We start from the raw sequence: 14058 nt of genomic DNA on the forward strand, positions 1-14058 counted from the left end.
TTCTATGCAGCCTCACGCTCTGCTCCCGAGTGATGGTGGCAGTGCTGGGTATTAAGATGCGAGACTGTGTGTGTGTGTGTGTGTGTGTGTGTGTGTGTGTGTGTGTGTGTGTGTCTTTATTTAAGGCCAGAGTCACACATGCGAGAAACTCACACACACACACACACACACACACACACACACCCTGGGAAGGGGTTAATACCCATGGAGCTTCCCAGGCTACAAATATCAGCCCACAGCTGTATATTTGGCCTTTACTGGCTATTAAAATGGGGGGACCCCCCAAAAATAATAACGTGGGGTCCCCCTATAATTTATAGCCAGAAAGGCTACACCGACAGCTGTGCGCTGATATTCATAGCCTAGAGCGGGACCATGGATATTGGCCCCCTACGGGCTGCAAATACCAGCTCCGAACTGCCCCAGAAAAGGCGCATCTGTAAGATGTGCCAATTCCGGTGCTTAGCCTCTCTCTTACCCACTGCCCTGTAGTGGTGGCATATGGGGTAATAAGGGGTTAATGTCACCTTTGTAAGGCGACATTAAGATGGCTTAGTAGTGGAGAGGCGTCAATAAGACTCCTACCAATACTAATCCTATAGTTGGTAAAGGGTTAATAAAACACACACACACACGGAGTAAAGTATTTTAATTAAATAAAACACAGTTTTGCCATCTTTATTACACTGGTAATGCAAGCGAAGCCATCGATCTTCTGAAAAATAAAAAAATAAACCAACAGTATACTCCCTGTGTCCGACGCAGTCCTTAATAACGAGTGCCCCACGACAAGTCCAGCTCTGCTACATCTGGATACCTGACCTCCAGACATAGAACTTATAGATGACCACTGGAGATAACTCTGACGATCACCTACACTCTAGCTCTCGCGGTCAGCTGACCGTGAGAACCAGCCTAAGGTGACCAGAGATAACCACTGGTCACGTGCACAGCAGTTCTCGTGGTAAGCTAAGTTATCGCGAGAACTGCTGTCGATGCGGACTTCCGGGCGGTATGACAAGGTAAGACCTTATTTAAATTAGTAGACATGTTTAGTAAGCTGCGTTTACGCAGTTACTGCGAATGTGACTAATCGTTAGAGGCGGTTTTACCGTATCTAATGATAGTCTATGGTAAATTTACAGTGCGGCGACGGAGCGTCGCTGCATTGTAAACAGACATTCTGCGTTCTGGAAAGACGCGCCGCCTGCGTCTTTTAACGTATAGTGGAGACGGGATATCATGAAAATCCCCTCCACTATGCTGTAACATCTGGACGCTGCATGTTTGACGCTGCGGCTGTGACCCTGGAAACATATCCTAAGTCTGTCATACATTGTCCAGTTCCAGAGAAATGTTTTCCCACAGGCGTGTCCATTTCTTTCCTGATTGTGTCTGTGTAACATAGTAACATAGTTTTTAAGGTTGAAGGAAGACTTTAAGTCCATCTAGTTCAACCCATATCCTAACCTAACATGCCCTAACATGTTGATCCAGAGGAAGGCAAAATAAACTAATGTGGCAAAGAGTAAACTCCACATTGGGGAAAAAAAAATTCCTTCCTGGCTCCACACACGGCAATCAGACTAGTTTCATGGATCAACACCCTATGAAGGAATCTAGTGTAAATAACCTGTAACATTATACTTTTCGAGAAAGGCATCCAGTCCCTTCATAAATTTTAGTAATGAATCACTCATTAAAACATCATATGGCAGTGACATCATACTCGCCCTTCTTGGTCCGTCTCTGAACGTCCCTGCATTTCCGTTGTCCTGGCGCAGCAGCTCTTCCTGTGCTGAGTGGTCAAGTGGTACCGCTCTTTAAAGGTAATGAATATGTACGCGTCTCCACTGCCATAGACGTGGAGCACATATTCATTGCCTTAATGAGCGGTACCACGCGACCGCTCAGGAGAGGAGAGGAGAGCTGCTGGCGCCGGACAGCGGAGATGCAGGGACATGCAGGACCATGCCAGGAGGGGATGGGTATGACAGAGGAGCCACGCATATGATGGAAGACGCGGGACCACGCATACAACGAGGGGACTGGGGGAGCCACGCATATGATGGGGGATGAAGGAGGAGCCACTCATACAACGAAGGAACCGGGGGAGCCACACAGAGCAGGACAGGGATGAGGGGACAATGCATACCCGGCTTATACGCGAGTCAATTAACATCCTGTTTTCCGTGGCAAAATTAGGTGCCTTGGCTTATACTCGAGTATATAAAGTATGTGTTATCCTGCCTGGAGAAGGAGCCTCTGTGCTCTGAAATCTTGCAAACATATTATATTCTGGTTAGCCAATAAAGCTATCACTCCGAGAATACTTTTGTCATCATTGGGCAGAATTGTATTCACATCGATTTTTCTGGCTAACACGGTACCACAATATAATTTGTTATTGTACATCACAGCCAGATTATGAGATTGATAGTTTGTAGCGTTTTAAGCAGGTGAGTACCTTTTAGTTGCTGTGTAACATCAGTTTTTTTTTTTGTTTTTTTTTTTAATAAACCACTATTTTTCTTTCTTGTTACAGGTAATGCAGACGTCGCTTTAGTTAATTTTTATGCTGACTGGTATGTTTCTTGCTATTTTTTTCCCTTATTCTATATTTACATATTATGATACACGAAGAATAAAAATGGTTAAATAACTTTCGCTGTTTCCAGGGGCATGTGTATGGATTTCTGCAGATGTAGAAATTTCAACAAATGTGTCAGATTTCATAATAAAAGAAAATGTGGAAAGGAATATTCCAAAAATAAATATAGCCATAGTGTTTGTAACATGATTGAGTAGATGGAAATGGCACATATTTTTAATACACAAATGGACAAAATTAAAGTTGTTTCATGGACAGTCAGGGTAGTTTCCACGGTCAGGAAACACTGCGTTTTTGACGCTGCATAGAGCTGCAGCGTCAAACATGCAGCGTCCAGATGTTACAGCATAGTGGAGGGGATTTCCTGAAATCCCCTCTCCACTGTGCTTTAAAAGATGCATGCGGAAGTCCGCGTAAACGGACATGCGATGCGTCTTTTTAGAACGCAGCATGTCTGTGCTCTGTTGCCGCACCCTAAATTTACCATAGACTATCATTAGATGCGGTAAAACGCAGCTTACTACTCTTGTCTACTGATTTAAATAATCTCTTCCCTGTCACACTTCCGGAAGTCCGCGTCCGGAAATACATACAGCCACACGCTCCGCTCCCGAGTACCGGCGACAGTACCTGGTATTAAGATGTGAGACTCGTCTGAGTTTCTCACATGTGTGATCCTGGTGACGCACCCACAGGGCAGTGGGGTACTCGGTACCAGGTCCGGTCGCAAAGGGGGGATGTCACAGTGGCTGCGACCCGGTCCGTTGCCCTGGGCATCAACGTTAAAGGGGGTTAAATGTTCAGAGTTTGTCGTGACGCCACCTGTGGAGTTCGGTCAGTAGTGGGACCGACGCTGCATTAAAGGGGTCCCCTGGGGGATGTTGCGGCAGCCCAGATGTTACACTTCCCCTGGGGACCTCGCTTCACCTGTGGGTCCTATGGTGTGTGGCGTAGATGGTGTAGCCAGTGAATAAATGGAGGAGATAAGTGATAAGTCTTTACCTGGTTTACTTGTGGGTGACAGGCCACAGTCCAGGGTACCAGGCACAGATGATGGTGGTCCGGCCGACTCAGAGGCAAATTAGAGTTCTCTTTTCACAGTAGAGGTCCATGAGCCTTTCCTACTTGCGCCTTTCTAAGTGAGGTCCCTGCTGCTTTAAGCTTCCTTCAAGGTCCTCCAGTTTCCCCCTGTCCTGAGACAGGTACCTGCACGATGGGCAGCTTGAGCCTTTTTACAGGGACTCTCAGATGCCCGGGCTCCTCAGGTACTGCTGCGTCTAAGGCGTGGTGCGGGCAGATGACGTATAGTGCAGTGCCCTCCGATTCTGCTCCGTGTCCTAGAGTCCACGAAAGCCTCAGACTCAAAGTACCCGGATTACTGCGCTTCAGTTCCGAGGGTGCCCTGCCGCAGTTCCCCTCTGAGCCCTGTCTCTCCTGTGCTCCTTCCCTTCCGGCTGCTCCACGTGCAACCCAACAGGTTCTCCTTCCCAGAGGCTGCAGCTCCACGTTGCTGCCAGGCCTCACTCGTCTGCTCCAGACTTCCTTCTCCTTTTATTAACCTCCAACTTAACCAACTCCTCCTCCAGGTCAGGAAACATAAAGCATAGGGAAGCTCCCCTGAATCCAGGTCTTGAGCTCCCACCCCTGGCCTGGATTCAGAATGTGTTGCATGTAAGTGCCTTACCCGGTGAAGAGAACTCCTTTGCCTCCAGAAGGAAAAGCAACATCACTGCAGCAAACTGTAACCTGGGGTGCTGCCTGCACTGGTCTAACTCTTTATGTACCGTTTTATTATGTTCATTACTAAACATCGGGCTTGGTATTATCTATATATCTATAGATATATCTATTATCTGTCGTACCTATCTGTCGATGTGTGTAAACATTATTTTTCAATGGAGTATGTAAAATAGGAGGTTGGACATGGAAATTACATCACAATTCTCTTTTTTTTCCCTTGGTAAATCTTTATTTAGCTAACAAAAACGCACACAAATCCGCATGAAAATTGCGGATGTACGCATCGTCCAGCCCGCAGCGTACTAACCGTAGGAACATATCCCAATATATCTGCAAACAGGAAATCATTTTTTTCCTTCCCAGAAGCCAACTTTCAATTAGCTTTATTTAAAGTGATAATAAAACGTATGCAATGAAAAAACTCATCAAAAACGCATGTAAAAAATGCAGGTGACCTCAGATGCAGATTTGGTGCAGATTTTACCTGCGTCAAATCCTGAACCAATACTGATCCATTCCTGATTTCGGCAGGTCTTACTGTTCATGAAACAACTCCCCTGACACATGCACTTTCGCTAATATCAATGTAACCAATTTTATGGATTAAAAACATCTTGAAAGAAGGATCGGGTGAGTGCTGCTTTTCTTACTTTTTCTGATATAATGCAGTTGAAAGAAATGATTGCAGTTAGAGCGTTAGATGATGCTCCCTCTACCATCATTCTCCCTCTGTCTAATGTCTCAGTTCTGCAGACACAATGACTTCCTTACAAAGCGCCCGTTGTACCAAGATGGGCAGAGGATTTGAAGACTTTATGAAGGGATAGGAGCTGCCTGAGAATGGGCAGAGTTGAGTATTTCCAGAGGTTTACAATGGGGTTCAGGTCTGGAGATTGGGCTGGCCATGACAGCAATTTGATGTGGTGGTTTTTCATCCACACCTTGATTGACCTAGCTGTGTGGCATTGTCCTGCTGGAAAAAACACAGTCTTCAGAGTTGGGGAACATTGCCTGAGCAGAAGGAATCAACTGTTTTTCCAGGATAACCTTGTATGCGGCTTGATTCATACGTCCTTCGCAAAGATTAACCTGCCCAATTCCAGCCTTGCTGAAGCATCCCCAGATCAACACCTGGTCGTCTAATGGTTAGACTGAGACCTGGAGAGGTGTACAAGCCACATTGTCTTGCACCCACTGTGAAATTTGTTGGACGATCGGTGATGATCTGGGAATGCTTCAGCAAGGCTGGAATTGGGCAGTTGTTCTTTGCGAAGGCCGTATGAATCAAGCCACATACAAGGCTATTCTGGGAAAACAGTTGATTCCTTCTGCTCAGGCAATGTTCCCCAACTCTGAAGACTGCTTTTTCCAGCAGGACAATGTGCCATGCCACACAGTTAGGTCAATCAAGGTGTGGATGAATGACCACCACATCAAATCCCTGTCATGGCCAGCCCAATCTCCAGACCTAAACCCATTGAAAACCTCTGGAATGTAATCAAGAGAAAGATGGATAGTCACAAGCAGGGCTATGGAGTCTTGAGTCTGAGCCCATTTTGGTGGAGTTGGAGTCGGTATAAAATGGACCTACTCTGACTTCTAAAATATATAATAAATTGGGTACAGTAGTTCAATGCAGTTTGTGGGGAATATTTTTTCATAAGAATTTGGGAAAGTTATAAAATGACCTATAAATGTCTGTTCTAACCCTGATCTAAGGTCTAGACTTTTAGCTGAGATGAATCTGTGCTGCTATTTATGTTCATAAGTAGTGAAGTTCCTCCTCTACAGATAAGGGGAAAAAATAAACACACAGGGAAGGAAAGCCTACATTCATCTCAGAATTTCTGAAGTGAACAGGAAAGCAAGATTAAAGAAGGTAAGTACTTCCTAAAGCATATCTAAACTTTCAATAGACTGTGCATAAATCAGTAGTCCAGTATATGTTGTCTCTGTATGCTTGATGTTTTAGTTTGTTTTTACTCTAGCTCATGTTTGAAAAAATTAGCTGCTCTGATGACTTATATACACTATACATAAAATAGAAGGGGAAAAATGTTTCCTAACATCTCAAATTCGGAAATATAGTAATAGAATCGATGAAGAAATATATATTTGTGTGTTCTGCAATTTGATTCAGCACAAACATGCTCCCTCCCTCTTCGTAGACTGTGAAGAAATATGTGAAGCATTTAGTGAACTGTACCCTGCTGAGACAAGCCTTGACATTGAAAGTTCAGAATAAAGCTATTTAAAAACACATTTTACAAACTTTAGACTTATCATCTGTCCTATTGATTTATGCAAAGATTGTTTTATTTCTATCCTAAATTATACAGTGCATGATTCCCTATTCTTGCAAGAATTACAATATACTTTATTTTTTTTACAGGACAAAGTTATTTTGAGAGCGAATTTACAGAATTACAAAATGTCTAAGAAGCATCTTATGAAGTCAGCTGTATTTGAGCATTTCACAGTGACTCAAGATAAACATTTTGTGTATAAGTGAGCCAGATGAAAACAAATGCTGTGATGCCAAAACTAGTGCATACTCGAGCAGTGGTAAAAATGCTCCTTCAAGAGATTCCAATCTAAAAAGACATGTAAAACGCTGCCACCCAGAAGTTTACAAAGCGGTGACTGAAAAAGATCACAGCAGCACCGAGAAACCAGAGACCAGCACTTCCCATCAGGCAAAGGAGGAGGAAAGAGCGTCTCAAATGTCAGTTACAAGATATTTTGTAAGTGACAAAGTTACTGTAACAATGACAGCAGATGTGTTTTAAAAGACAAATCATCAAGCTTGTTGTGAAGGACAGTGTATCATTATTATTTGCACGACCATCTTTCACAGCTCTTAATGGAGAAATGGCTTGCAGACTTGGTATTTCTCTGGAAAGAGAAAGTATTAGAAAATTAGTGATTGAAGAAACCCTTACCAAAAGGAAGATTTTAAAAAGACTCTCAAGAGATGCTTTGTATTTCTTAAAATAGATGCCTGCACATGTCACAGAGTGAACTATTTTGCTATCAACGTTCGATATGTTTGTGGCAACAAAAAAATTGTTACTAAGATACTGGCAGTAAAAGATGCTAAAGCTCATCACAGTAGCCAGTTTCTCCAGACCTTAGTGGAAAAAGTTCTGCAAGATTATGAACTAAAAAAAGAACAGGTTCTTGCTATTGTAACTGATGCTTCAAACATAAGTACAATTAAACTGATGAATGAGAATAATGAAGGTGAACAGCAGCTAGAAGAACATTTTACATCAAGTATTTTGGAGATGGAAGGCCACAGTCCTGTTCACATAATGGAGGAACAAACAGATATTACAGAAGAACCGCAAAATGATTCTTGACAATTAGATGATCTTGTTCTCACCTCTTCCCTATTCATCACATGCGCTGTGTTGTGCACACGCTGCAGCTGGCAATAAGAGATAGTCTGGAACTCTGATTAGCAAAGTGAGGAAAGTGGCTATTGCTGCCAGAACCCTTAAAATTGATTCCATCTTGAAACGTGCTGGAAAAGGGGAAATTGTGGATCAAGCCACTCAATGGGGCAGCACCTATTTAATGATTGAGTGATTGCTTGAGCTGAAACCCTTCCTTGTAGATATGGCCAACCCGCAGGTAACACTACATGAAGGTCAATGGACACAGGTGGCTGAATTGAAGGAATTGATTCATCACCCGTATACAGTGACTAAAAAGTTACAAGCTGAGGATTTAACTCCTGGCATTTTTATAAAGGAGTGGAAGAACTTGTTGTTTTGCCTATCCCAAAGAGGGGGTTTAATCGCAGATGGTATTGCTAGTTCAATAAAGCGGAGAGAGACACTGCTATTAGAAAATAAAATTCTTCTGGCAGCTGTTTATGTGGACCTGAGTCATCGTATATTGCTGATGATCAACAGCTTACTAAAGGAAAAGAAGCTTTGATTGAAGTAGCAGTTAGGATGAGTGGGCTACTGGACGGCCAAGAGGACTCGGGTCCTGCTAGTGCTGCTTCTGCCTTTCCTTCATCCTCTTCAGATGAGGAGTTTGATTTCGACAAGTATTTGGACGACATAGAGCAGGCAAAAAGCGTTGCTGCAGGGAAAAAGATTCCACTTCCATAGAAAACAGATTGACCATATTTCAGCAAAATTTTTCACTTGCTCTCAAACTAGAAAGATTCAATCGTTCATCAAAACTGACTGTGCACAAGGCAATTCCTTTATACCCTGAAATTGTTAGAGATGTTGCCCATGTTGTTACTGTATTGCCACCAACCCAAGTTGGTGTAGAGAGGTTGTTCTCTAGCCTTAAAATAATTAGGTCAGATTTGAGTTCATCTCTAAAGGAGGATCTCATAGAGGCGATACTATTTCTCAGAACAAATTCATAGACTGCACAAATGCTATGCAGTACGTTTTTGTTGAAAACTTTTTTTCTACTTACTGCAGAGTGTATAATAAATTGTAATTATGTAAAAAAAGTGTTCTAAATTTGTATTCCAGTAAATAGAACATAAAATATCTAAATGGATTATTTTAGCATTATAAAGATTAAAAGCCTTATGTTACCTTTTTACAACAGTAAATTTATCACTTAAACATGAGCCATCTATTATGAGGGAGTCAGATTCGTGGAGTCGGAGTCTGTGTCATGGGAATTGAGGCGTTGGAGTCGGAGGTTTGGCTTTCCGACTCCACAGCCCTGGTAACAAGCCATCAAAGAACTGCTTACTTTTTTTGTACCAGCAGTGGCATAAGGTCACCCAAAAGCAGTGTGAAAGACTGGTGGAAAGCATGCCAAGACGCATGAAAGCTTTGATTAAAAATCATGGTTATTCCACAAAATATTCATTTCTGAACTCTTCCTGAGTTAAAACATTAGTACTGTTGTTTCTAAATGATTATGAAGAGAAATGAAAGAGGTCTGGATACACATGATGAGAGCATTATACTGCCTCTGTACAAATCCCTAGTTAGACCGCACATGGAGTACTGTGTCCAGTTTTGGGCACCGGTGCTCAGGAAGGATATAATGGAACTAGAGAGAGTACAAAGGAGGGCAACAAAGTTAATAAAGGGGATGGGAGAACTACAATACCCAGATAGATTAGCGAAATTAGGATTATTTAGTCTAGAAAAAAGACGACTGAGGGGCGATCTAATAACCATGTATAAGTATATAAGGGGACAATACAAATATCTCGCTGAGGATCTGTTTATACCAAGGAAGGTGACGGGCACAAGGGGGCATTCTTTGCGTCTGGAGGAGAGAAGGTTTTTCCACCAACATAGAAGAGGATTCTTTACTGTAAGGGCAGTGAGAATCTGGAATTGCTTGCCTGAGGAGGTGGTGATGGCGAACTCAGTCGAGGGGTTCAAGAGAGGCCTGGATGTCTTCCTGGAGCAGAACAATATTGTATCATACAATTATTAGGTTCTGTAGAAGGATGTAGATCTGGGGATTTATTATGATGGAATATAGGAATATAGGCTGAACTGGATGGACAAATGTCTTTTTTCGGCCTTACTAACTATGTTACTATGAACTTGTTTTTTTTTTTTTTTTGCATTATTTGAGGTCTGCAAGCAATGCATTTTTTTTGTTATTCTGACCATTTCTCATTTTCAGAAAATAAATACAAAATTTGTTGCTTGGAACTTTGGAGACATGTTGTCAGTAGTTTATAGAATAAAAGAACAATTTACATTTTACTCAAAACTATACCTATAAAGAGAAAAATCAGACAAACTGAAAATTTTGCAGTGGTTTCTTAATTTTTGCCAGAGCTGTATATTAACCCCTTTCTGACATTAGATGTACTATCCCGTCGAGGTGGGGTGGGCCCATATGCCCACCGATGGGATAGTACGTCATAGCGATCGGCCGCGCTCATGGGGGGAGCGTGGACGATCGCGGCCGGGTGTCAGCTATGTGCCAGGAGCGGTCACGGACCGCCCCCGGCACATTAACCCCCGGCACACTGCGATCAAACATGATCGCAGTGTTCCGGCTGTATAGGAAAGCATCGCGCAGGGAGGGGGCTCCCTGCGGGCTTCCCTGAGACCCTCGCAGCAACGCGATGTGATTGCGTTGCTCCGAGGGTCTCCTACCTTCTTCTCCCTGCAGGCCCCGGATCCAAAATGGCGGTGGGGCTGCATCCGGGTCCTGCAGGGAGAAGCCTCCAATAGTGCACGTCAGATCGCTGATCTGACACAGTGCACAGCAAATGATGTGTAGAAAAAATAAATATTTATATTGTTCCCATAAATACATTTCTTTATCTAAATAAAAAAAACAAAACAATAAGTACACATATTTAGTATCGCCGTGTCCGTAACGACACGACCTATAAAACTGTCCCACTAGTTAACCTCTTGAGTGAACACCGTAAAAAAGGCAAACGCTTTATTATCATACCGCCGAACAAAAAGTGGAATAACACGCGATCAAAAAGACGGATATAAATAACCATGGTACCGCTGAAAACGTCATCTTGTCCCGCAAAAAACGAGCCACCATACAGCATCAGGGAAAAAATAAAAAAGTTATAGTTCTCAGAATAAAGCAATGCAAAAATTATTATTTTTTCTATAAAATAGTTTTTATCGTATAAAAGCGCCAAAACATAAAAAAATGAGAAATGAAGTATTGCTGTAATCGTACTGACCCGAAGAATAAAACTGCTTTTTCCATTTTACCAAACGCGGAACGGTATAAACGCCCCCCCCAAAAAAGAAATTCATGAGTAGCTGGTTTTTGGTCATTCTACCTCACAAAAATCGGAATAAAAAGCGATCAAAACATGTCAAGTGCAGAAAATCTTATCAATAAAAACGTCAACTCGTCCCGCAAAAAACAAGACCTCACATGACTCTGTGGACCTAAATATGGAAAAATTATAGCTCTCAAAATGTTGTAACGCAAGAAATATTTTTTGCAATAAAAAGCGTCTTTTAGTGTGTGATGGCTGCCAATCATAAAAATCCGCTAGAAATCCCGCTATAAATAGTAAATCAAACCCCCCTTCATCTTCCCCTTAGTTAGGGAAAAATTTTAAAAATGTATTTATTTCCATTTTCCCATTAGGGCTAGGGTTTGGATTACTTTTACGGTTGGGGGTTAGGGGTTTGTCAGGGTTAGGGGTGTGGTTGGGGTTGGGATTAGGGTTAGGGGTGTGTTGGGGTTAGGAGTGTGGTCGGGGTTAGGGATGTGTTTGGATTAGGGTTTCAGTTAGAAATGGGGGTTTACACTGTTTAGGCACATCAGAAGCTCTCCAAACGCAACATGGTGTCTCATCTCAATTCCAGTCAATTGGCGTCCTTCCCTTCCGAGCTCTGCCATGCGCCCAAACAGTGGTTTACTCCCACATGTGGGGTATCGGCGTACTCAGGACAAATTGTACAATAGCTTTTGGGGTCCAATTTCTCCTGTTACCCTTGGTAAAATAAAATTTATTTCAGCTCCAATTTGTTTTATGTTAAAAAAAGTTAAATGTTCATTTTTTTTTTAAACATTCCAAAAATTCCTGTGAAACACCTGAAGGGTTAATAAACTTCTTGAATGTGGTTTTGAGCACCTTCAGGGGTGCAGATTTTAGAATGGTGTCACACTTGGTTATTTTCTATCATATAGACCCCTCAAAATGGCTTCAAATGTGATGTGGTCCCTACAAAAAAAAAATAAAAAATGGTGTAGTAAAAATCAGAAATTGCTGGTCAACTTTTAACCCTTATAACTGCCTAACAAAGAAAATTGTGTCTCCAAAATTGTGCTGATGTAAAGTAGACATGTGGGAAATATTACTTAAGTATTTTGTGTGACATATCTCTGTGATTTAAGGGCCTAAAAATTCAAATTTGTAAAATTTCAAAATTTTCGCCAAATTTCCGTTTTTTTTCACAAATAAACGCAGGTAATATCAAAGAAAATTTACCACTATCATGAAGTACAATATGTCACGAGAAAACAGTGTCAGAATCACCGGGATCTGTTGAAGCCTTCCAGAGTTATAACCTCATAAAGGGACAGTGGTCAGAATTGTAAAAATTGGCCTGGTCATTAACGTGCAAACCACCCTTGGGGGTAGAGGGGTTAAAAAAAAAAAAAAAAATTCTTCCTGCGCTGCAACCTGATTGCATGTGTAATTTGTATTTAATTATTTTTTTTTTTTATGGTTCTCATTCTTTAAAAAAAAAAAAAAAAAAGTCTGAAAATGGCACCTGCCGTGCCTACACAGTAGCAACTATTGGCGATCCGATAGCTGCTACTATGCAGATGGCGCCATCTTGCTAGAGAAAAAAAAATTGCTGCGTGCACATTAACATTTATCGGATCACCGATAGATGCTACCGCACAGGCGCCATCTTAGAGATTTTTTTTTCCCCTCTAGCAAGATGGCGCACACACCAGCGGTGCCATCTTTGAGGAGGCAATTTCTTTTGCGCAGGAGCAGCCAGCGCCATTTTTAGACTGATTTTTAAGGAGAACTATACAAACATTAACTGCACATTACACATGCGATCAGGCTGCAGCGCAGGCGCCACTGCCGGCGCCTGCCTGAAGGGTTTTTTTTTTTTTTTTTTTTAAATGTATAATATTCATTATGTAAAGTAGGGGCAGGTCCATGAGGGATTAGTGACATGTCAGAACCCATACTGACGAATACATAATCAGAGCACCACATGAAGACCCCCACACACAGGCCGCCCCAAAGCACGAGCATATCATTAATTGAAAACCGGAGAATCAAGATTACACAACCACCACAAGATGGATTTGAACAGCCAAGGTATCATTTTCATCAGTATCATGATACCAACGTTACTCTGCCTCTAGGTTACTCAAATGAGACGGAGGAAAATGCCTAACCGTAAGGTCCAATATGTAAAATATTGAAAGACAATACATGTGTAGTACAAAAAAACATAATTTATTAATTAAAACAATACAGGGAAGCAGAAGATACTGACATGATAATGACAACACAGAGTGTATATCGGCCGTGACCAAAACAGACCAGAAATAAATAACGTATATGTGACTGATAATAGTACCTACTTATTATGCACAAAGAGTTTAGGAGTAATAAGGTTAGAATTTTTTTGTTTGTCATTTAGACTCATTGATGGTGATGTGTCAGGGCTCTTTATATCACTGAAAGCAATTGCAGATAGCTGTGCAAATTAGTTTGGCAGGTGTGTCCAAATAAAGGCAAGACTACTTAAGAAGGCTGTTCCATATTATTAAGAAGCCTACATTTTTTGCCAAAATGGGAAATTAAAAGGATGTGTTGGCTGCTGAGAAGCAACAAATTGTGGTCTATTTAGGTCAAGGTATGACTTCAATCAACATTGCCAAGACACTTCATCGTGATCATTGCACAATCAAGAAGTATGTAGCTGATTCCCGGCACACACGTGTGCGTGCTGATAAGGAAAAATTGAGGACTCTTTCCAACAGGCAATTGCGTAAGGTTAAAAGAGCAGCTGCAAAAATGCCTTGTCATAGCAGCAGACAAGTTTTTGAAGCTGTTGGTGCCTCCAACGTCCCCAGAACAACAAGATGCAGGGTCCTTCAGAGGTTTGCAGCTGTGCGTAAGCCATCCTGTCGACCACCTCTATCCACTGCACACAAGCAGAAACGGCTCCAGTGGGCCAAACGATAATGAAGACTGACTTCCAAACTGTTTTGTTCACCGATGAGTG

General features: G+C 42.0%; 1 protein-coding gene across 7 annotated transcripts in view; it reads left to right on the top strand.

The window, feature by feature from the left end:
• The window catches only part of ERP44 (endoplasmic reticulum protein 44), a 367040-nt gene that overhangs the window by 88746 nt on the left and 264236 nt on the right, over positions 1 to 14058 (top strand). For 3 of the 7 annotated variants that reach the window (XM_077269490.1, XM_077269488.1, XM_077269489.1), the window contains exon 3: positions 2546 to 2585. The exons of 2 other annotated variants lie outside the window; for them this stretch is intronic. In XM_077269490.1, coding sequence (XP_077125605.1) covers positions 2546 to 2585 — 40 coding nt within the window. Of the gene's footprint in view, positions 1 to 2545; positions 2586 to 4882; positions 4982 to 14058 lie in introns of all 7 variants that reach the window. 2 more of the 7 variants (XM_077269491.1, XM_077269494.1) reach the window with 1 other exon arrangement.

The sequence above is a fragment of the Ranitomeya variabilis genome, chromosome 6, assembly GCF_051348905.1.
Source record: "Ranitomeya variabilis isolate aRanVar5 chromosome 6, aRanVar5.hap1, whole genome shotgun sequence".
NCBI classification, from domain to species: domain Eukaryota; kingdom Metazoa; phylum Chordata; class Amphibia; order Anura; family Dendrobatidae; genus Ranitomeya; species Ranitomeya variabilis.